Genomic DNA, 23,382 nt, shown 5'->3' with positions numbered 1-23,382 from the left:
GTGCTGCAGTTTTCTTGATAATAATAATGATGCATGCATTTTTCAGAAGAACAGCTCATATTAGGTAATATTCAGCAAGTTACTTCATAAAAAAATTGTATCAAATTGCATATTTTGCAGCTTCTTGGTCCATGAACATAGAAGCAGTCTTCTAGTAAACTACCTAATCCTGAATGATTTTTCACATGCAATTTTCCTTATTATTACAAGTCCCCCATTTGACTTATAACCTTGTATTTTTGAGTAGTAAAATATACTTACCCAGATTAAACATGAAAGACCCATTACCTTGACAGTGAATACTATTGTCTGCATCAGTCTAATTTTGCAGCCTCCCAGCTCAGCATAACCAATCCATGCCTGCACTGTGAATTTTTCAGGAACCTGTTCGTCAGTAACTACTTGGTATTAAATGGATAAAGCTGCTCTTTTCTTATCTGTAATTAAAGATAATGAGAGGGAGGGTGTAACCTGTAGAGAATGCAAGTGCCAGCAGGTGAGGTACCATTTCAGCTTCATGCTCTAGTGTAGTGCCATGCTTAAAAGATGACATTTCCTTGTGTTAGACTTACATGCAGAGTCTGTGTTATGTGCTCAGCTGTGGTCCTAACGCAGCCGCCTCTGAAATGCTTCAGGATGTTCTCCAGGTATTTCTACACAAATTGGAGTCTTGCCATTGACAGAGCACTGCAGCAAATGGCTGGGGAATGTTACCCGGAGAGCGCCTTTCGAAAAGAAGAAAGAATTGAATGCCATGGCAATTTCGGAAGATAATCCATAAGGCTGGTAATTGCAGCCCTTTAAAAACGCTGTAAGCTGCACAACTTTCAAAGGCTCAAATCCAACATCCATTAAAGAGCAGAGCACCAGTAGATTCATGGGACTTTCTGCTTTAGTCTAGAGGCAACTGAAAATCGGTGCTGTTCTGTGCATGCTTGAATCTTGACAGGAGTTGGCTTTGGGAGGAGTAAGGTGCTATATAACCCAAAGGAGACTTTAATAGAATGAAATCAGCACAAAATGCCTGGAACAAACAAAATTCTATCAATTAATGCAGATTTTAGGACCTGCAGAGGAAGTGACTACAAGGACTGAATAAAACGTTTGTTAAGAAAAACAAAAATAAAGAGGCAAAGATTTAAAAAAAAAAGACAAAGCTTATTTTTTTTGCATTTTATTCTGTCTGGCTATTGAATTTGTATGTAGATTTAAATCCACTGAATTTTGCCAGGATTTTTTAATTAAACTCATTTCATTGCAAGGTAACATGTTTACCATTTGACATAATTTACATGGATTTCCAATAAATTCAAAAGTTATTTGAAATATATTAACCAGAGAGAATGGCAGAGCCTCTTTTAAAAGCTTTCAGAGAATACAGTACAGAATCTTAAGATTTTTTTCTGCATATAAACAAGTAAATATTAGGATACTACTGTACATAAATAAAACCTGTATTTTATATTATTGACCTATGTTCATTCTTTTAGATAACTGCCTCATTTGTTTTTTCTCTCTGAAATATTTACATAAAACTTGTCTACATTTACAGTAACCATAATTACCTACTGTGCTTTCAGCAGCCAAAAGCTGAATTGGCTAGAAACATCAGATGAAGATTCTTGGAATAATGGTATGACTAAATTACATCAACTCGTGTATACGACTGCAAAATGTTGAGAGGAATTTCATGGCATTTATCAATTTACAAAACACAGCTTAGCGTTGGATCTGAACTGCTCCAACAGTAGGGTAAGCCCTGCAATTACAGTCAAGCTACAATTTATGGAACATACATTCTGCAAAACTCCAGCATTTCAGTGTCTGCAGTGGCATTAATAAAACTATATTGATTTCAAGCAGGTAGCAAGCCAAATAACCCATCGTGTAAGCAAACCAGCCTCAGGTAGTGCCATCTTGGAAGTCTGCATGCACTGACTCCAGGCTTATATAGTACGGTCACTTCTTCAAGCTGCCTACAGATCTGCGCTACGTAATATATTTAACTGGATCCATGCTAAGGTAGCCAGAGACAGTCCTAATCCACTCTTTTCAGAGGCTCATACTGGTTTGAGGATGTTGTGCATTTCTGTGTCAGTGACCAGACAATTGAATGGTTGTCCAGAAAACACCGTTTGTTCTAGAACATTATGTAAGAGAACACTGCTGCAAAACCATTCCAGTAATAAATATTTTTCCCATTATAAAACAATGGATAAAATAAGTGTCTGTAATTACAAATATTTATCCACTATGTGCTAAGTATGCAGTGTTCCATATATAAAGCAATTTTATGCTGAAGCTTCTATAGCACCCAATTTAAAGTGACCTCTACTGAGGCATGATTTTAATAATAGCTATTAGAGATAATTGTTCATATACCAGACTATTTTTGTTGTTCCTATGGAAGTAATATCAATTCACTAACATAAAAGAAAGAGAATCTGTATCACCAAAAATACAAACAAAAATACCTAGCACCAAATCAGACTTCTAAACACTGTCTTAGGGTCCAATCCTGCACCCTTGTCTCATGCAAATAACTCTATCTAAATACAGTAATCCAGGTTGGGTTGTTTTTTTTTTGCTCAAAGCCATCTGTGCAAGTCCAGATGTGCACATGGTACTTACATTAGCGCATCTGCATTTGTCCATTTTGAGTTTATGACAGAACAAACCATGTATTTAGAATTTGTTTTAATTTCATTTCTGTTGATACGGAGGCCTGATAAGAGATCAGCAAGCTGTATGCTGGTGGGGCAGAGAGGACTTGCCCCTGCCTCTTTGGGCATAGGTAATCCTGAGAAGAATAAACCAATTCCACCCATCTCCTGTGAGATTCTGGGCAACTTGTCCCTTACCTGTGACCTCTTCTGCTGTAAAAATATTTCTAAATAGGTAGTCTGCGACATGGCTGAAGTGCAAATGAAACTTAGCTGTTACTCCTTTTCTTGCTCTTCCTAGCTGCTGTAAAAGGCTAAACCTCTCTTGCCCCAACAGTAAATGTGCTTTTCTGTGTCTGCAGGTGGGCACTGGGCACACTTTCATCTGGAAAGACTGGACAGACTGAAGAGAAGCAGCTCACATCACTCTTAAAGGTTAAAGTGGCCAGGACTCCGAAGCAAAGGCCATCCCTAAGTAGCCATCGCCACAGGGTAGAGACAGACTCTGCTGAAAACCATGAAGGTGATACGTGTGGAAGCTCAGGAGCCACCAGAGTGATCCATGTGCTCATTCAAAGACTCATCTGCTGGTAGGATGTCCTGAGGAGAACACTGGTTACATTACCTTTCTCAAATAGCCTTAGAGATAAAGACCAACTGCCAGTATCCTCAGGCATGTGGGAAAGAAGGTTTTTGTGCTCTTAGGTGATTTTTACTAATACACTGAAACACTGTTCACCTCTTACATCCATCTTTCCGTGTCAGTTGAGTGCTTGCAAGCTACAGAACTTCTTGCCTTGAGAGACAGTGAAATCCTCTATAGAAGTCTGCAAGACAGGCTATTTCCCCAAAACATCTGACTTAAGTCCAGGCTCCCAGATCTCACAGTCACATTTTAAAAGTCCCATTCCGAAGTGTTACGTGATGCAGTTTCTGTGCCCTCTGGACAGCTGCCATATTTCATCAAGGACAAAAGAGATACTCAGATGGTGATGGCTGAACGTGGTGGGGTGGAGCAATTCCATAAATAAGAGGGTAATCCAAATCCAATCTATGCTGAAGGTTAAAATATGAGAGTCTCTTCATAGACATTAGGAAGTCAAAACATCAGCACTATTATTTTTTTAAATAATAAGATTTGTAAGGTTTAAAACCCCCTGCCCAATATTACAAGATTAAAATGACAAGAGTTGGTAACAGTGTCTTGTAGTGAATGGGAGGCATTCTGAAACCTCAAATGAAGCATTTTGAAGGCAAGTGATACTTATAAAATTTGTAAATCATCTAAGCAGGTTGCTGCATGATCATAAACTACAATAAATAACATAGGTGCCCTCTGAACAAAGAGTCTTGCTTTATATTTTCTGTAACAAATATACGCTAGTTAAAATTAGACAATAAATCTGCAGAGACAGAAACCTTGTCAGATTGTGCTATTATAACAATAAATGAACATCGCAAATGAAAGTCAATATTTAGAAGTGTGTGGCAAGAGAGTACCACACACAGTAGACAAGTTGCTGTGCAGCAACATTGAGCATCTTTACAGAAACATCTTATTTTTAGGCACTTTGCTATCATGTTTGTAGCGACTGTCCTTCTGACCAGTTTGAAACAGAAGACCTCCAGAAACAAAACCTCACAGCCTGAAAAAACAGAACTGGTTTATGGTTTATGTTGTCTACAGGCAGGGCACAGGCCAACAGGTATGTAATACAAAGATAATCTATGCATTTGCTATGGAAATTGGCGTGCTGGAGTTAGTGATGTGAGCAGGTCAGGCCAAGTAGAGCCTTAAATTGTTCTAGTGATTCTGCTTACACCACCTGAGCTGAATCATTTAGAGTTAGCTTAAATATATCTACATTGTGTAGACACTTGTGTTGACCTCTGGCTTACATGTTAAGGCAGTTTTATCAATTAATGAACAGGAACCTTGTTTTACAAATAAGCTTTCATTTTTCTGTTGTCCACTGGAAAATAAGTATCTAGTGTATGTGATACCCTAATGCACTCCTGGAAAATTACCACATAAGACAATGAATTCATTTAATAGTTCTATTGTTTAATACTTTTTGTAAGCCTGGGACCTTTCATACTGACCCAGCCAAAGGGGGTTCTCCTTGAAGAAAGGGATCCCTATGTTTTTCTCTCTCTGATGCTCCGTCTATAGCATTTATCTGTAGCATAATCCTCAACATATGTTGCTAGCTAGAAAGGGATATAAAAATATGGTTTTTTTGAGTTTGTTTTTTTGGGTTTTTTTTGGGTTTTTTTTTTGGAGGGGGGAGGCTGAGATCTGCTCTGGCAATGTCTTCAGCCATGACCATCCCAAGAGATGCTACAAATCAACTTCAGCACCAGGGTATGAAATCATATTAATAGCAATTACGCTCCCTGCTCCCAGGAGAGACTTGACCTTGAAAGTCTTCTGCACACCACAGGAGGATCTGCTGGGGTGAGCGTCTTTCTGTGTTCTCCTGTTTTGCAGTAGCCTGCACATACCAAGTTCCTTGTGAGGCACATATCAGCCTTATTCAGGCATGTTCCAACCTAAATAAATAACACTCATCTGAAATAACTGGTAATTCACCTAAAAGCAAAAATCCTTCATTGGAGCGTGGCCCAAATTAAAATGTTTGATGCAGAAACAGATTTCTTGCAGTCACATCGCAAACAAAAATATATGCACAGTAGGAGACAGCAAGTCCTTGAGCTGGGCTCTGTGATGTTCCCAGTCCCACACTGCACAGATGAGTCTCACCTCTCTGCTTTCAAGCCAAGGTACTTGGTCCAAATGGTTGCTTTTGAACACCTGTGGCCCAACCTAGGCTTGGTATGTGTGAAGACTCCATTTGGTTCTGTGTGGGATGGACAAGAGTCTGGGCAGTACTGTCAGCCTTTTGAGTCAGAGTAACAAAACTAACGCCAAGTTCTGGGAAGCAGACAATACTGGAGAGACACTGTGCCACAGCTTTACACGTCAGCTTTCGGAAAGCACACTGAAGCCATTTATCCAGCATCTTGTAAAAGCACCATTGAAAGGTTGAACAGAGAGCACCGTGGATACAGAATTGTGCTCAAGACAGCGGACAGGAGCTGCTCAGGGAGCCATGGAGAAGCACACAGCCCAGAAGAATCCCTGCAGGGTGGATTCCCTGAAGGCACAATAGATGAGGGCTTAGGGACAAGGCAGCTGGTCCTCAGCCAGTTGCTACAGTGGGAATGGTCCAGCTCTGGGCGACTTCTGGATATGGATCACCGCACCTACTCATCCCTCACCCCATGAATCCTGCTACATGTAAGCAAGCCTGCAATTGATATTAATACAAAGACGGAAGCGACTAATTGCTCACGGTTGACATGGACAAAGACCAGCACCTCCCTGAATACTCACTGTTGAAAAAGGTTAGGTTCTTCAAAAGAAGACTGATAAGTTTTATTGCAAAGTTTAGTCGTCGTAGCTACATTACTGGGCTTTTAAAAGGATGTTCGTGAGAGAGTATTGCTATTGTAGGGCTAATTGAGGTCAAATACATTTAAAGTGTCTTTATAAAGCTGTTTCCAACTTAGACAAATAAATGTGGGGGTTGTTTCTTTGTAGTTTTGTATTAACACAGTAGGGAAAAGAGTATGGAAGTACTAGCTACTTAGTGAAAAAGGCACTATTACTCATCTAACCATGGTCATTAGATACACACCTGTGCTACAGATATCTGTCAAGAATCTATTTCTTTCCGTGACTGAGAAAGCAATTCTGTGCTCATCGTGGTAGAAAGGGATGACTGGTTTAGGTATGGGGTTAGAACAACTCTTGCAGGAGACACAGATTCATGGAAGAGACATCCAAACTGCATTTCCTATTTCTGCCAGTTCCCAGAAGGAAATCAGAAAAGACTTTTTCAATAATATAGTCACACACACATTACAGCTTGCCTTGGCCTTACTATGGCAACCAGATGTGAGATTTTATATAGTTGTGCCAAAAAATGGAGGTACAGAAATAGAGTGTGAAGTTGCCCCAGAAAAGATCACCGGGTAACAGATACATAATTTTGGATGTTGACATTTTATTCAGGGATATTGCGAAAGAGAAAAAATAGCAATGAAGAGACAAGTAGAAGAGACTGCCTCTTCTGTACAGTTGGCTTAATCTATTTGGGGATTACTGTTGGGAAAATCTTTCCATCAAATATATTAGTGAATAAAAAGCATTGGCAACAGCAGTAAAGAAACAGATCTTACTTCTCGAAGAAGGGAACTAAAACAGAAGCTTGATTCTTTGTCCAGAGATGAAATTATTCACTTAAGAACCTTGGACTGAATTCTAAACCATTTTTCTTTAGCATTAGACTGCATAATGGAGATTGTAGGGGAGTTACGGACTCCACCATACATGCTTTTTCAGGAGGGTAATTCCTTTTTGCAGCTCCCAAGAGTCCAATGTGAGGGGGTCTCAACAGCTGAGGGCAGATAACAGGTTGCAAGCAGCAATCCAGAGTCTGAGGTCCTTCCCCACCAGGCTGAGGGTCTGGTGGTCGCTGAAAAGGTTGTGACCAGCCTGAAAGTCATTGAAGTGGGAAGGAACGTGCCAGCACCACAGCACTGCAGACTTGGTACCAGCTCCCAGTGCGAGGCTGTGTAAGACAGGTTAAAAACAGAAACAAAAGAAAAAAGAGAGGGGAAGGCATCTCACTGCAGAAATGGAAGTTGGGGGGGTCTCAAGGAGCAGCTGTCAGAACAGTGGAAAAGGAAGGAAGTGCTGAGTCTCACATCCCTTCCTCCTAACCAGCGCTCTTGATTCTGCTCTGAAAGACTGCAAAGAGCGACTGGGCAGCCTTCCTCCTTCCTTTGACTTGCTGGTCTTGATGGGGGCACTTCTATAGTGATGTCTTATTTTCTTCTTTTGCACCTTATGATTTTATAATCAAGAGTTCAAGGGATTTTTTTTTTTTGCTATGGTTAACTGGCATTAGCTTTTATCTTTAAACCGGTCTTGAAATTGCATCTGGTGAACCTTTCAAACCTCACATTGCTTCTGTTTCTCCAAAAGCAGTCATCCATGCAACGAGTAAGACAATCCTCAAGGGACAATTAAATCTTGAGATGTTTTTGGGAATGTCAGGAGTTGGGGTATGCCTGCCACTAAGTTGCAGGAGTCAGACTGAAGACTACATATATAAACCCATACCACTGAGCAAGGAACAGACAGCAAACACATAGTTAAAAACTTCAGAAATTCTCCAGAGTTGGCACAAAAGATCTGAAATGTGGTGCATCTTATCTTTGGCCTTAAACAGTGTGAAGTAGAAGGAGAGAACAGTCAAAGGCGAACTTCATGAATTCACATTCAAGGGAACAGAAACAGAAACTGGTTTTGAGGGAGAAACTCCAGACAGAAAGACTGAAGTCAGCTTCAAAAAGCATTACAATGAAGTGGATGCAGAGGATGTGCTGCAGCGGTGGAAGCATGGCAGCATGGTCAAGAACACGACAGATGTAGCCTGATCACAACTGCGAAGAGTCATAGCTCAAGCACACTGCACTGAAGCAAGTGGTCAGGATCCACAAAGTCCAAATCACCCCACGGTCAGAGTTTGCACACTTGCACTGATCCTCAGAGCCATCCTACTAACAGGCAAAGCTCATAAATTACTACACTTCTTTCAGTTATGAAGTGATTTCTAATATGTGTGCGTAACCAGATCGGTGTTTGCACTTCATAGTACCATGTAATGCTGAGTGCTGGCCAGTGATCTGAGAGGGACTCAACCCAATATATAAAAATCCAGTACCAAGTGAACTGCAACTAAACCCATTGTAGGCTACTATGGAATAAGCCAACCTCAGTTTATGTACTGTTTATTTTGAATTGAAAATAAACTACTTTTCAAGCATCGTGCCAAATACTATGTATGTGAACGTTATTTAAATGGTACCAAGTTTGCCCCATAATTTATTCTTGTGCCTAAATTACATCTGTGTGCGTATATACATGGGGATATATGCCCACATATATGTGTACAAGTGTGTACAAATGCGTATCACACAATGCCAGCTGGACTATTCTTGTACTACTGTACCATTGAAGAAAACAAAAGTACCAAGCCAGTATCTACTTATTTCATCAAAGCACTGCACTCTGTTTTCAAAAGTAACAGAATAACTTTGCATCTTCGAAAGATGGTGGCTTTGAAACTGCTTGTCAGAGCCCCAAGAAGCTCTTGGTCACCCTCCTGCTCCTTTAGCAGAGGAACAAGGAGGACCAGTGGCTATCCAAGACTGAATTCCACTCCCTCTCTGTCTCTTTTTTGCCCTTTGCCAGTGTTCTTTTACACAGACTCCATTATTTTGAGCTTAAAACCCAGCAGGGCATTTTCACATCCCTGCTCAGCAAAACCTAAAAAAATCCAAAGTTCATTTACATATTTCAAAATGGGGGGAAAAAGGAAAACTAAACAAAGCCCGATCAAAGAATGGGGTTTCTACTGTTACATAAAACAGAAAGTTAATCCACAAAAATTTTGAAGATGAAAAATATGTTGTAAAAATAAAAAATATCCACTCAACACAGTAAATACATTTTCCTGTATAATAAAACAGTTGAACAAAATATTTTAAGTCTTAAAAAAGGGCAAAATACTTCAAAAGATGACTCAATACTATTAAGGGTAGACTAAACATTATGCCAACACATCCATTTGCACAACTTTTTGCAATGTGACAATTGCTTGGTGTGTGTACACATAGATACATATGTGCGCAAGAGGGGAATGGAGCAAGATCGCTAAGGGTGTCACTTGCCATTTTAAAGCAGTATTTCACAAATAATCAAACAAAAACCCTACAAATACCAGTACACACCTCAAATATTGCAAATCACGTTCTACAGCACTTGACATTAAAAAAAGTAAGAAAAAGGTGACAGAACGAATTCAAGTACATTTGGCATAGGACCCTTGTGAAGTGAAGTGCTGCTGTTTGCGCTTTAGTTGTGGTGAATGTGGACAGAGCTCCCCAAAATACACAGAAGTGAGCACACCTTCCCCAGCCCTGCAACCTAAGTCTGAGTTGAGGTATGATGATCCATGATCTGCTCAGCGAAGTGGGTGCCTGAACTTGAATGAAAAATGATGCTTGAAAAAACACTTTGAAGCAAATGACATAAAATAATCTTCAAAGATGAAAAGCTAGCTTTGTGTAAAGGCAGTCCTTTTGGTATGTAATCCTATCAGGATGACAAGCACGGCACTCCTTCCCAAATTCTGGTCATCATAGAGCTAACAATAAAGAAGCCTGTACGTTGTCCTGGTCATCATTTCAACCTGACGTACCCTTTTCTGTGAGCCTCTATCCACCACCCAGACAACCTAAGGGTATCACACCCCAGCTGAAACGTACGCTGCTTCTTCACAGCTTTTGTTCTCTACTGAGCTTTGTTCCTCAAAAGGAGAAGCACTTCCCTCTCTGTGTTTCACGTGTTCCTTTGAAAATACCAGTGGGTAAGATAACTGCTGAAATCTGCCTGCCGGAGTGGTTAGAGTCTGGTGAAATCCCTGTGGTGCTGCAAGTCCCCTATGCTCTCATAGTCATTCTCTCCCGAAAGAGCAGTGTGGTTTGTGTTAGGCACAGAAAAGGTCCTGTCTTCTTCATGGCTCACTGCCTGGATCGCTTCATAGTCAGGCTCCAGCTCCCCGTTCGGTCTGTCTGCTGACTGAGGCACAGTGGTAGTATTTAGGGTGTTTTCAAAGTCCTTCACACTTGCATAGAGGCCACTGCAAACCGATGGGGACCTCTGAGATGCAATTTCTTGAATACAGGTGTAAGGAGAATCCAGTGCCTTGATGGCCTGTCCCGGCTTACTCACCGATGAGTACATGGCAGAGATCTAGGAGAAAGAGACACCTGCTGAGTATTCAAGCATGGCATAAAGCTTGTGTGCCTGTTTGTACCCCTTCCACCATGTTTGTTACTTAAGAAAGGACGGGATTTTTGCATAAAAAACTTACTCTTTCTTACATTAAAAAAGGTTTCTTACAAATCTTTGTTTTTCTGGCATGCATTTATAAATTCATTTTTGTTCAAAAAAGAATGCTTTATAAAAAAAGTTTATAAATGTAAAAATTCTTTGAACATAAATCCCCTGCAGATAAATTAGGCCCAGGACAAAAGGGAATGGTTCTGTTAGCAGGAGCTCTTGCAAGTTTTGCTGTAGTCCTGGAGCCAGCTTGGGTTCAGTGGGGAGACAGACATCAAAGGGATGATCAGGTTTAGCTGCTGCAATGTAGGAGAATGATGCTGTCTGATCCTTTGGGGTTTTAAAATTATTGTTGTTGTTGTTGTTGCTGCTATTATTCTTATTCTTATTCTTATTCTTATTCTTATTCTTATTCTTATTCTTATTATTGGTAGTGGCTACTTTTCTGCTTTTAGAGACACCCCAAAAGGAGAGTAGTTATTTGTTGTGTTTATAGGCAGGACCAAGGAGGCACCATCATGTAAAGAGAACATTAAAAATCAGGAGATAAATTGCCCACACCAGCAAACAGCAACTAGTCAGTGCCGATCTTGATACACAGGGTCTGTTGTATTTACTAAACTCTGCCTACAAAGAGAAGCTGCATCTCAGTCGCTGCATATCAGAACTTAAGACCAGAGACTGAAACCTCTCCACTACACAAGAGAGGGTGGAGAGTCTCACTACTAGCTGTAAAAATCCCCTCTGAAGAGGTGCTATGCTTAAAAAAGTGCATGAAGGACGCCCTTCATAAAGAGGTGAAGGAGAAGCCCATGCCCACATATGTGCATCCACTCATGGCTCACCGGGGCTGATGCCAAGCTCAGGGAGCGACTCTTGACTCCCTCTCCCAGTCCAAGTGCACAGGGCAGATGGCCGAAATGCTGCTGCTCCTCTGCTACCTAGCACTGCAATTGCCACATAGCTCTTCTGTTACGTTTATAGTCTTTCCCCAGCATGCAAAGCTGCTCTGGGTTTGTACCAAACCAATTAAAATAGTAGATGGGCATGAAAATATCCATTACCATTAAGCAACAGTGAGTGGTACAGATGAACCAGATCGCTTCTATTAATTCTGCATTTTTTTAAATTTTGTTTTTATAAAGAGAGACATCCAATTGCAGATGGCAATACTCCTCACTTTTTACTGACTTCAGCCAACCAAACAAAAAATGGCTTTTCTGGTCATCCATAATTTCTGGCAAGAAGTTACACAAACCCAGCTCAAGGATCAATTTATCCATTGATGTCTGGGAGCGCTTCTCCCAGCAGTAAGCATTAGCTCACTCAGCACATTGCCAAGGTTGTGTTTACTTTTATGTTCAGAGAACGTATTTATAAATTGCACGGGTGCATTGGAGATGATCACAAGCAACCTTATTTCTGTTTAACTTTTCTGTCTTTGTTTCAGTCTCCTCTATTTATTTGACTAACAAACATTTTAAAGAACAGTTTATGTTCCAGTGCTTTTATTGTGCTTCTGTTTATTTCCCAGAGCCCCACTTTGCCTGGGGAAGATGGATCACGTTTCTAAAGGCTGATGATTATTATTCTTAAATAGAGTTTGTCATCCAAATCAAGAAGCTGCCCCAACTAATTGTGGCCTCCCATTATTTTCTGGCATTTTTTTCTTAATCTACTGTCCTGTTACAGAATACTTCTGGTTTTAGGAACGTAGCAGTACAAAGTCTGTGCAGAGAAACTTTGGCTTTCATTTTCCCTTCAGACAAATTTCACCTTTCTTCGATCCTGCTTAATCATGCAGAGCTTATGCTAATTTCTGCCTGAAAAAAGGTCTCTAGTTAGTTATTGAATTTTGTGCAAGAAACCTACCTCATCTTCTGTAAGAGATGGATCTTCCTCTCGAGACTTGTAAGACATTGAACTAAGCCTCTGTAAAAAAAGGAAGAAAGAAAAAAGGCTCATTACCAGTCAACGGTGTGAAACCTATAATAAAACCCTCCCATTACAATCAATACATTATATTTTATGGTCATTTCCTCACTAGTTCCATTTTATGTAGCTAATATCTCTAATATCCAGAGTATATCTCTGAAGATAACAGCCCTGAGGTTATAGAGGTTTTTAATGCAACTGCTCTTGTCCTGACCTGGAAAGGGTAAAAATAATGTAATGGTTAAAACAAACTCTGTTCCTCTGTATCCCTGCCTTTACACTGCTAATGAAGCAAGAAAGAGCTTGCAAAGGCTTCTGAACAACCAAAAGTCAGCTGTTGTGACACACTAGTAGGCTTTCCACCTGATTTTCAGGTATGCTTTTAGATGACAGGAGGACAATACTCAACTGGCACCTTCGTGATGATTACTGTCCTTTAGTCAGTGGGTCCTGGAAGTGCTGCAAGCGAGTCATCGTGTCCTCCTCACCCACGAAATGCAGCAGCTGTGCAGAGGTGCACAGCAGCACTGCCTCACACCCACTGAGACCGCCAACACGGATGAGACCTGCTCTGCAACCCACCCTGAGATGGGCAGCAAGACCTTCAAAGCATCTGCCTGGATCCAGCTCACAGAGCAAAGGTACTGAAGGACGGAGGGCTTGGTCTGGTGTTGAGTCTAACTTCAAGCACGTAAAGCGTCATGTAGAAATTAGGTGACGAAACATTGAGGGAAAAGCATTTTGCTCTTACGAAGAATGTCTGAGGACCTTTATGGCAACAAAGACCCTGGCTGCCTCACAGCGGCCTCACGATGTGATTCCTCCCCATTGGGGTGAGAGGGCTTTGCTGGACACTTGCTCCACCGTGACTGAGAGGGACCCTTCCAGTACTGCTTGTAATGGGCTGTATTTTGGAGTTTCACACAAATTCTCCACCTAAAATACTTCAGACCTCCCCCAGTGCAGACCACGGTGGAGCAGCAGAGCTATTTTTAGCTCAGTCAATCAAATACGGCTTCCAGGCACACACTAGACACACAAGACCTTTTTTCCACAGAGGCTCATTACAACAGATTCTTTCCTTCTTCCCCTCTTCTCAGTGTTTTTACTTCTGGTAAATGTCAAGCTTCAGACCCCTGGGGCACTTCTGATGGAGACCCTGACCCAAAGCGCACTGAGGTCTCTCTGCTACTCCCTGGGGGGCTTCCCTCACACCTAACAACTCCCTCGCTTCTTTCTTGCTGCCTGGAGAATGAGCTCTCTAACCTGTGGTTTGTTTACTCACAAAAAAAAAAGAAAAGAAAAAGGAGAAGTTCAAATGTATTTTGGCCTCTTATTAGATCTGCCTTACTACAGCAGTTCAGTCTTTCTCATTCACAGGATATTTTTTGTGTTGAGGAGTAAGTTACGGTTTTGTCTTCACACATTAAAACAAATATGTGCTTGCAAAATTCTGCACTGGTTTTCTCTCATCAGTGTATCTGTAAGCACCACGTGTCAGGACTCCTTCTATTTTCCTGCTCAAGTACTGACAATTCCCCCAGGGTGCGGTCAATCCTGTTCATGTTTGCCTGGGACCTAGCGTTCTTCCTTCTAAGTATGAAACCTGTGACACATCAATTTTGAAGGATATTGTCATCTTGGAAACTGAAAAAAGAAATAGATGCTCCTAAACATTTTGCACCTAGCAATATTATAACTAATCCTTGAAACCTCAAGAGCAGCAACACAAACAGTATGTGTCCTTATTTGCCTTCCACTTTCCTTTTGTTCCTCGACAGCAATGGATTTTTTTGCTCTCTGGCTCAGCTGCTGCTCCTGACTGGGGCACCAGAACAAGAAGAGCATTCTCTTCTGGTGCATTTGTAAAAGATGCTTTGCCCATCCTCAGGCTGCACAAGTCTGGCATCAGAGGGCAGCAGCCAAATGCACACACGCAGAGCATTTCTACCAGCGCTCACTCTGGGTGGAAAAGGAGATCTGTACTTCATTTCTTTAATTAAAAAGGAAGCTAAAGAAAAACTCTTCAGCCTCTCTGGTTCTATTAGAAGAACCATGTCCATTTTTTTCCAGGTGATAGGAACCTTAAGAGGCAATGTACTATTAAAGGTGTCTTTCTTCACCAAAACTTTCCAAAGGATTTGGCTGGGTCACAGTCAATAGCCAATTTAGATAATGAATTTTCACTCTGGTCTGGCTCCTGAAAGGATCCTTTATCCTTTTCATGCTGTTACAACACTGGTACAGTCTCTGGCCTGGTCTTCCTAGCTCTCTCTGAGGTGAGCGTGCTTCAGGAACTGGTATGGGCTAAAGATCATCCTGGCTGCCCTCTGTTACAGGGTCAGATGGAAACAGCCTGGATGTGGTCTGTCCTCTGTTGGCATGTACAAGTCTCAGTTACGGGCAGCCTCCCTGCATTACCTTCTCTGTGCCATACTAAAGCAAAGCCAAATTGTAGTAAGAGAAACTCACATGACTTACACCCAACCTCTGTCTTCATCAGGGTCAGGACGGAAGGCTGAAAGTTTGGGATACGGGTGCCATGTTAAGCAAGGCATCTAAGTAGCCTCACAAGAGAGGAAGCAAAAAGGGACCCCTATGGAGTCTGTTTAACTAAAAGAGTTATCAACATAACAGCCATTTCCATAAACATCTTGGTTTTGGTTGCCGCATCAGAAAAAAAAAAGGCATTGCTCTGCATTGTTTGAAGCAGCAAAATAGAGGGAAAAATTATCATCATCGCAACAGAAAAACAATCCTGCAACCACCTCCCAACACAATGCCAACAATAATGACATTTATATATTCCATCAATTACCATTTCCAGCTCTGCTGCAGCTGGAGCTCTCAAGGACAGGACAGGCGCACGCTTCGATGCATAATGCATGTACCCAGCAGAAGTGCGGGAAGGATCTGGTGCTGCGAAGCTTTAACTCGGGATGGCTTTAGCTCTGAATAAATTTTAATTAGACAAACACCTTTCTCCTGGTACTTAAGGGACCACGTATGTCATCTCTTGATTAATCCTTCAAAACCTGAACCGTTTTAATCAATTCCCACTCCTTGCAGTTACTGACACTGTGTACACGGTGTGCTGGGGAGCTACAGAGCAGCAAATGCTTTTTCCTTTACATTGGTGCCTGGGAAATACAATGATTTTCTGCAGGCCTTTTCACACCTGGTAGGAAAAACGCCACTGTTAGGGAAAGCTGTTTCTCTAAAAGTTTAATTAGAAATTCCATGTGGCCTGAATTTGGGAGGGGGGATTATTGTTGACAATCACATCTTAATTTTCTACTAAACGAGCTTGTTATTTGTACGAAGGTGCACTGAAGAGTCTGGATAAACAATTTTTAGGTTATGCTTAGTCTTCAGTTTATTAATTTTGACTCTATTGCACTTTATATATCTCTTGTTTAGTCAGTTACCTTTAACAGAGTATTTTTCTGCCCTATGCCTGGATTACTGAAACACTTCAAATAAGAGAACAACCAGAAACAAGTAACAATACCTCAGCTCTGCTGTGATTTTTCAGGTAAATGTTCACATTAAAATGTCACATCACACCCTAAGGATTTTTTTTAAATTTTCATCAATTCCTAGTACTATTTGATAACTCAAACACCAAAATTGTAATAACCTGCTAAAATCGCAGTTCTTTAATTCACAATTAACAACAAGTTATCTGAACTACTTCTGAAAAATGCAAACCCAGCAATTTGTGAGAACTCTGTGCAATGATCTGCAAACATCCTCAAAATCAATTCTGGCGAAAAACTAAAAATGGGAAAAGAACTTATTGAAAATGTCATCATTCTGTTTTTGCAAAAAGTTCACCACTAACTTGTCCCTAGACTGGCAGAAAGAACAAGCTGCTGAGAAAACATTAACTTTTGCCCATGATTTCAGCTGGTAGAAGTTAACTACTCTGTTTACGGCTGACACAGAGAATTTGACAAATATAAAAGCCTACAGTTGCAATCTCTCTCTCCTTCTGTCCCTCTCTCCTACAGAGAGAGACGAGAGGAGTTGCCACGAGCAGATACCCAACACAGCTGAGCCAATGTGGCCCAGCAAAGGAGGCACATCCTAAGTTAGGGTATCCACCAAGAATGCCCCCCTCTCCTTTTTGTAAATTGAGGTTTCATTAGGAAACAAAGCCAAGGGAAGTATTCTGAACAAGATATGGATGCTGACAAGAGATACTGGATAATATTGTAATAGCTCCCATAAGTGCAATACCATTAAACAAAGAGGCAGAAGCCTCCTGTGCAATTTCTGGACAGTATCTGGGAAAAGCCTTATGAAGTGCATACTGCGGCAATCCAAAATATAGGCTGCAATCGAATGAGTACCTGCCTATAATGCGAAGACCATACTGTATATTTTCACATTTCCCTATTTTTGTACACCTTGAGTGTTTTTTTTTCTTGGCATTTTTTAGTTATTTAAAAAACAAATCCTCTCCCACCCACATGTTCTCTATCATTATCTGGCTGTTTGACAAGGACAAGTATTCCAGCATTTACCTTCTCTGGTTTACTTGCTCCTTCTGTTATTTCTTCTTCTTCCACTTCTTTTTCTTGAACATTCTCATTTTCGTCAAGAAGTTTCATGGGTACCGGAGGGGGAAGCTCATCCTCTACATCTGGTGTGTTGTCAAGAGGGCTTTCTGAATTAGCACTTTGGCGACTCTTTTTATTTCGGTCTACAGATGCATATTCCGCTGATTCAATTCTGCACTCAGGAATCTGATTCTGACCTTCAGAAACTGTCAGTGAAGCCTTTGATTTGCTGTTACAGCTCCCTTCCATGCTGGCTGCTGCTCCAACGTCTTTAATTTCCTTCACAGTTTCATACAAGCAGTCTTCAACTATGTTCTCCTGAGAGGAGCTGTCTTTCAAGACTTCATAAGGCCCTTCCATTGCAAGACTTGGATCAATTTCTGCATTTCTAGCTGAGATGATGGTTTCCATGGTGGTGTTAGGGGGAATACTGGGTAGTTCCCGACTCTGGTGACATTTTAGAGACTTTCCAAGACTATCCTGTGGATCTAGCAGATCAGAGACAGATGTCTGTACTTCTTCATAAGGCTGGATACAGGCAGTTGTACTGTCCTCTGAGAGTACTAGAGAAAAGTACAAAGCAGTATTTAAAACAAATGCATAACTACGAGGTGAGTGTGATTTGGTGCTCCCTACATCACTTTGGTTTTGTGTCTCATTGCAAAGGATAAATGATACCAATGCCTGAAAATGTGAAGTGCTCATTATGCTTTTTGTTTATCAAAAGGTTTCAGTTACAGAGATTCCTGCACTCTACTGTTAAAATATCTTTCTTACAACACCTTAAATACCCTGTGCACCCCCAAGTCACATTATGTAGCAACAGCATTCACAGTAAGAACAGGGGATGGGTGGGTAGGTGCAGGTGTGCATGGATGTTCAGCTGTATTTGGTTATACCACATGCTTACAGACTGCTCAGTAGTCTCAGCTGGGGAACACTGGTGGGCGCCCTCAAGCCAAGTGCCTTTAAAAAAAGCCTTGTTCAATTTTCCTCTTTCCATTTCCCTATTCTTTAGAATCAAAAAGGAAACAAATCCTGCTTCCTCCCTACCCAGGCCTCACCTTGTGTAACACGCTGGCCAGATTCTCACCTGAATCCCACCTTGCTCAGCCCTGCCCCAGGCAGCCTCACTGCACGCTACACCAGAAGCTCCTTGCTGCAAGGCTATGCCATGCTTCTCTTAGTCTCGCAGCACATAATGTAGGTTGACAACCTACTAACGAGCCAGCCATATGCACAAAAGACTAGACTTCAGAAAGTAGTGTTAGGCAGAACATGTTATTTTAAGTCCCAGAAGCGAGTCACACTTCACTGTCACTAAAGGGCATTAAGGACCGAAATCTATGGGACGTCTCATTTTACAGTGCACATGGATGACATTTGCCTGCATTCAGGGATGTATACATGGACACTGACAAGCATGTTTCAGGCAGTATAGGGTATGTAACTTTTCATTACACCATTTCTTTGAAAAATCTCTTCCAAATAGCTTTACTTTTCTTAATAGAGTTCCTACGATACTTTCTCAGCAAAATGAACTCATTCATTCTGACATGATGACAGAAAGTGATGCTGAAGCAATCAGTACCCTTGATTTGGTGGTGGTCATGGATGTTGCTTTCTCTTGTTCTCAGGGCATGCAGACTCACGCAGTCAGCACCTGCAGGGAGCTGTACCCTGACAGCAAAACTTGAGATGGAACTGGGGGTGTGAGATGGTGATCGCTGTGTGAATGGGAGATGGGAGGAGAAGAAAAGGAAAGTGTCCTCCATTCACCTGCCTCCTTCATGCAACTAGGGAGGAATAGGAGGAAGTGTCCTATTGCCTCCTGACTAGGACTGAAGGTGTCCTTGTCACTACCCAGAGTGCCTGAAGACTGCCTCACGAACATCAAGAACTGGCCTGGAGAGGCTGGAACTTGTTTTCCCCTTCTGGTGCTTGCTCTCGGGGTTTTCTGTGCTATGCAGAGCACTGTCACAGGCTCCAGAGAGCAGCCACTCTGTTTAGCCTGGGATGATAAATGAGAGCTCACATTTCTCTGCTCCTGTAGTTATAGGTAGTGACACAGAAGAGGTTGGCATGGATAAGAGGTTGGCACAGATTAGGGGTTGGCATAGATAAACACAATGCTGGCAGGTTGGGTAAAGGAAAAAAACCCAACATTTCATGGTGCTGCAAGAGCTATTAACAAAAAGAATGCATGAAGTACAAATAATAAATTAAAGCACATTGGTCCCTGTTATTCAGAAGTGTTGTTTATCAGAGCGTAAGCTGAGTAATATCAGACAGTCTGAAAACTGTCTGCTGGTTGACAGCATGCCTTTCAGTAGCAGCTTTGACAGCTGCACATGTGGCAACACTTCTGCAGGGCTTTGTGCATCGCAGCCCTTGGTGAGCCACACACCTACGTATGTAAGCCAATGGGTGGGAGCAGCAATTAGCTGTGAAAACAAAGTTTAGAAATTCCTTTGGATCCTTGTCCCTGAGGGGAAAAGACTGAACAGCTCAGTCTCCAGCTGCACACAGTGAGATGAGGAGGCAGGAGATGAGGAGCACAGCCCACGGTGTCGGTGCCTAGTGTGGAGACAACAGTTGGCTCCCAGTGGCTCTGAGCTGAGACCAAGTTTATTTTTAGGAACAGCTGAGTAAAATATTTTCCAGTGATATTTCACTGTGAATCATTTTGAGCATTCAGCAAAGCAAAGACTAAAGGGGGAAAAAAGGAAGCCTGTTTACGTTGCCTGTTTTCTAAAATACAATAATACAAACGTCAGCCTCGCACAGCATGGGACTATGATCCAAAGCTGTAGTCCCTGGAGGAGGACCTGAAACATTTCCAGGAGTGAAGCTTTGAGGTACAACTGCATCTTCTGGTCATATCCTAACTCCATAGCTGGCCGTGATCAGGGAACACCAGAGTCTTTGCTTGATGGCCTTGTTAATCTGCAGGAGTAGCGTGGTGGCCCAGAGGAGAACCTGAGCACCTTACCAGTGTTGGCTGGCGTTGACTGAGAGCCAGGGTGTAGGGCTGTGCCGCAGCACATCTCCAAGTGGAGATGCAGCCTAAAACACCAACATCTCCATGGTTTGGGGTACTGATTTCCCAGCAAGGCAATCATGCTCACTGCAGTTTTAAATTGATAATAAGTTTTGTGCGAGTTATGTCCTGTGCAAAGAGGACTGACTGCCCTCTGGAGAGCTGCACACCCTGCCACTGCCCTGGGACGCAGCAGCTGATCCGTTGTCAGACCTCTAGAGGTGAGCAGGGGGAAACGCAGGGTATTCATGGCATGACTGTGCTCTTGGAAAGCTGATGGCTAGAAACCTAGACTTGAGGGATCACCAATGTGCAACTAAGGTGGGAGCTGTGCACAAGGGGATGGTGCCGCTTGTCCATCCCGCCCGCAGGGGCTGTGCTACTCACCCTCGCCGTTGCTGAGCGCCCCATTCTGGTCACTGCTTGGAGCGGGCTCTGTAGCCGAACTTGTGATTGAGTGGCTGAACACCTCCTTGTCGGAAGGCTGCAACACAAATTAGTGAGATCTAATCACCGTTGGATCAGCATAAATGTTTACATAAATAGATATGCGATGAATTTCATTCTGATCTCAGGAGCTCTGACTCACAGGTACTACTGGCAGGAGAGTCAAACCATACTGACTGTACTCAAAGATTTAGGTGCCTGTGTACACAGATGTTAAACCAAATGAATGCAAGTATGTCCAGAGTGATCTCCCTTCCAACCTTTATGGTAATAGACATTAGCAGGGCTTTAACCCGTGAGAAGTCAGCAGCTGACAAAGGGTACACTGCACTTGAACTGCAAAAGGAGTGAAAGAAAGGCAGAAGATCTGGAGTACAGCAGTGGCAAAAAGAGCATTGAGGAAGCACAGATTATCAGGGTCTTCATCAGTTCTCTTCCTCTTCCTGTTCTGCGACTTTTCCCTTGCTCAACCATCTCCAAATCCCTAAGCTATATTCCAACCTGCAGCATTCTGCAAGCAGCTTGGTACAAACCAACCACAAGACAGACACCAGCTGCCAGAAACAAATACTCACCACATTCATCAGATTTTCATGATCTCCATTCTGGTGTTTGGCCTTCTTTTCCCTTAATGAAAAAGACGTTTGAACTGTTACTACAGATTATGCAAACGTACAAATGCCAATCCTTAATAGAACTTACACACCTGCAGGGAACAGAACTGTGATTCACAATAATATTGAAAATATTGAGAATAACTGAAAATTATTACAGGGACTGGTATGACCCTATGTAAGTTAACCATTGAGGCAGGGCGGTGATGAACACATCTGAAGAGGTACCATAAACACACACAAACCTTTTTTGTCTTCACTGTATGATCACAGTAAGGAGTAACTGATGATAATCAAAATAATATTATCCTCAATTTTATCATATCTGAAATGCTCAATGATACATGAGATACATGATTCAGGGAGTTCCTTAAACTGTGTCAGAAACAGGTGTGTATCCTGTGAAGACTTAGAAAAGACCCACAAAATCCACCCTACTCCCACCTGGGATGCTAGTTATGATTAATAAAAAGCATGAGCCGTTCAAGAAGGCTTACACATTTCATAGGAGCAGAGGTCTTAAATTTAAAATGAAACTTGCTTCACCAGGTACTTCTTAGGACTCCAAGTATCGATCACATTTCCAGTTTTTACCATTTTGGAAACACAGCTCTTATTCTGAAATAATGTAATAAACTGTAAGCTTCAAATAATAATAGTCCTTCCCCTAGATGAAAAGGCAAGTAAAAAGGTGAGAAAATATTGACAATATGAAATCTGTGCTTCTTCTGAAGTCTTCAATGCATCGTACTTCCCACGTTAGCAACTGTTAAAGTTCTCCCTAACTGGGAAATACGAAAACAGAGCAAGTAAGGCTGCATCAGTGCAGGGCAGAGTTAAAGTTTACAAATACTTAATTTCCTCTCTGGAATGTTTTTTGACTCTGACATTTTAGAAAGAGCAGATTTTGTTCAGTTTGCTATGTCCTCAAACATTTTTGAAGAGTAAGCTAGGAAACAGTTTTGCATAATTGCATTTATGCATAAACAACCTGGCCTACGGAATGACCTGAAATAAAAGATGTTGCATCCAGACTAGCAACACAAGAATTTATTAAAGAGCATCACCAGATAGTTTCTTACAGTGTACCTCTGTAACTGCGAGGACATACTCAGTGGTTTGACTCTGTTTTAAAAACATCTTTCTAGAGATATTTCAAGGACTGGAGTGTTAGAAGACAAAACATGGTGCCTAAATGCAGTGTCTGTGGGCTTAAGGTTGTTTAAAATAGGTTTTATACTTTTGAATAAATGAAAAATACATACTAAAATACTTTACAATTTTTACACAGCTATCACAGGAAATTGTGATGAATAGGAAGATACTGAAATGTCACTGAACATCTTATGAAAGTATTTCTCCTGAATCACATGAAATGACAAGTTTCAGCTTATGGTTTTTAGGGTTTCAGCCAACTTCTGGGATCTGGTCTTGCCCATGACTGTTTTTGCATTAAAGAAATCCTACTGAAAACCAAGGCCTTCTGTAGACACACCTTGTACCAATATAGGGGGTCAATATAGATACAAGTCAATGTAAGTCCTCAGTGTTTCTTGCTAATTAGTTATTACTGAAGCTAATTTCAATCCCCGCACTACTTGACTGAAGAACCATTCCTGGCTCCTAAGCTGCTGAGCCTTACCTGTTGCAGCTGGAGCAGAGGAAGATGAGGAAGGTGAGAAACAAGAGCGTTGTCATGGCTGCCAAACTTCCCCACAGGATGATGTGGACCTGTCCACTGCCTAGGAAACCACCCTCTGGCCCCATGGCGTGAGCGGGAGCTGGCGTCACTGGGGGATGAAGAGGTTACTCCTCAGAGAAGGCTGGCATCTGTGCTGCGCACACGCTCTGCTTCTGCAGAAACAAAAACATGGTTAGAAGTTAATACAGATTTTGACGATAATGGACCTGACAACTACAAATCTGTCAAGAGAGATTTTCAGATCCAGATCTTACAAATAAAACCAGTTTCAAGTACAAGCCAGGCAGTCAAAGAGCTTTTCAGTTACATTTCTGACAGTGCCATACAACAAACCTTGTCAAATATTAACGCAAGCTGTTACCTATCTACAATCTCAACACATGAAAAAAGGTAGTACAGTATCTCTGTACTTGTATTTTGAGGAAAAGTTTATAAATC

The 23,382-nt window shown here is 41.6% G+C and overlaps 1 protein-coding gene across 1 annotated transcript; it reads right to left on the bottom strand.

Annotated features, from left to right (window-relative positions):
* Window positions 1-10,116: 10,116 nt before the first annotated feature.
* Window positions 10,117-23,009, bottom strand: PAG1 (phosphoprotein membrane anchor with glycosphingolipid microdomains 1). The gene is made up of 6 exons (XM_010178991.1): window positions 22,885-23,009; window positions 21,204-21,255; window positions 20,569-20,665; window positions 17,106-17,704; window positions 12,514-12,573; window positions 10,117-10,551 (listed from the first exon to the last, which is right to left on the bottom strand). Exons 1-6 carry the CDS (start codon window positions 23,007-23,009, stop codon window positions 10,201-10,203), a joined length of 1,284 nt encoding a protein of 427 aa, XP_010177293.1. The 3' UTR covers window positions 10,117-10,200.
* Window positions 23,010-23,382: the final 373 nt, after the last annotated feature.

Source organism: Mesitornis unicolor, unplaced genomic scaffold (assembly GCF_000695765.1).
Source record: "Mesitornis unicolor isolate BGI_N332 unplaced genomic scaffold, ASM69576v1 scaffold6032, whole genome shotgun sequence".
In the NCBI taxonomy this organism is placed as follows: Eukaryota; Metazoa; Chordata; class Aves; order Mesitornithiformes; family Mesitornithidae; genus Mesitornis; species Mesitornis unicolor.
Note: the sequence above shows the minus strand (reverse complement) of the source record. Positions and strands in the feature narration are given on the sequence as shown.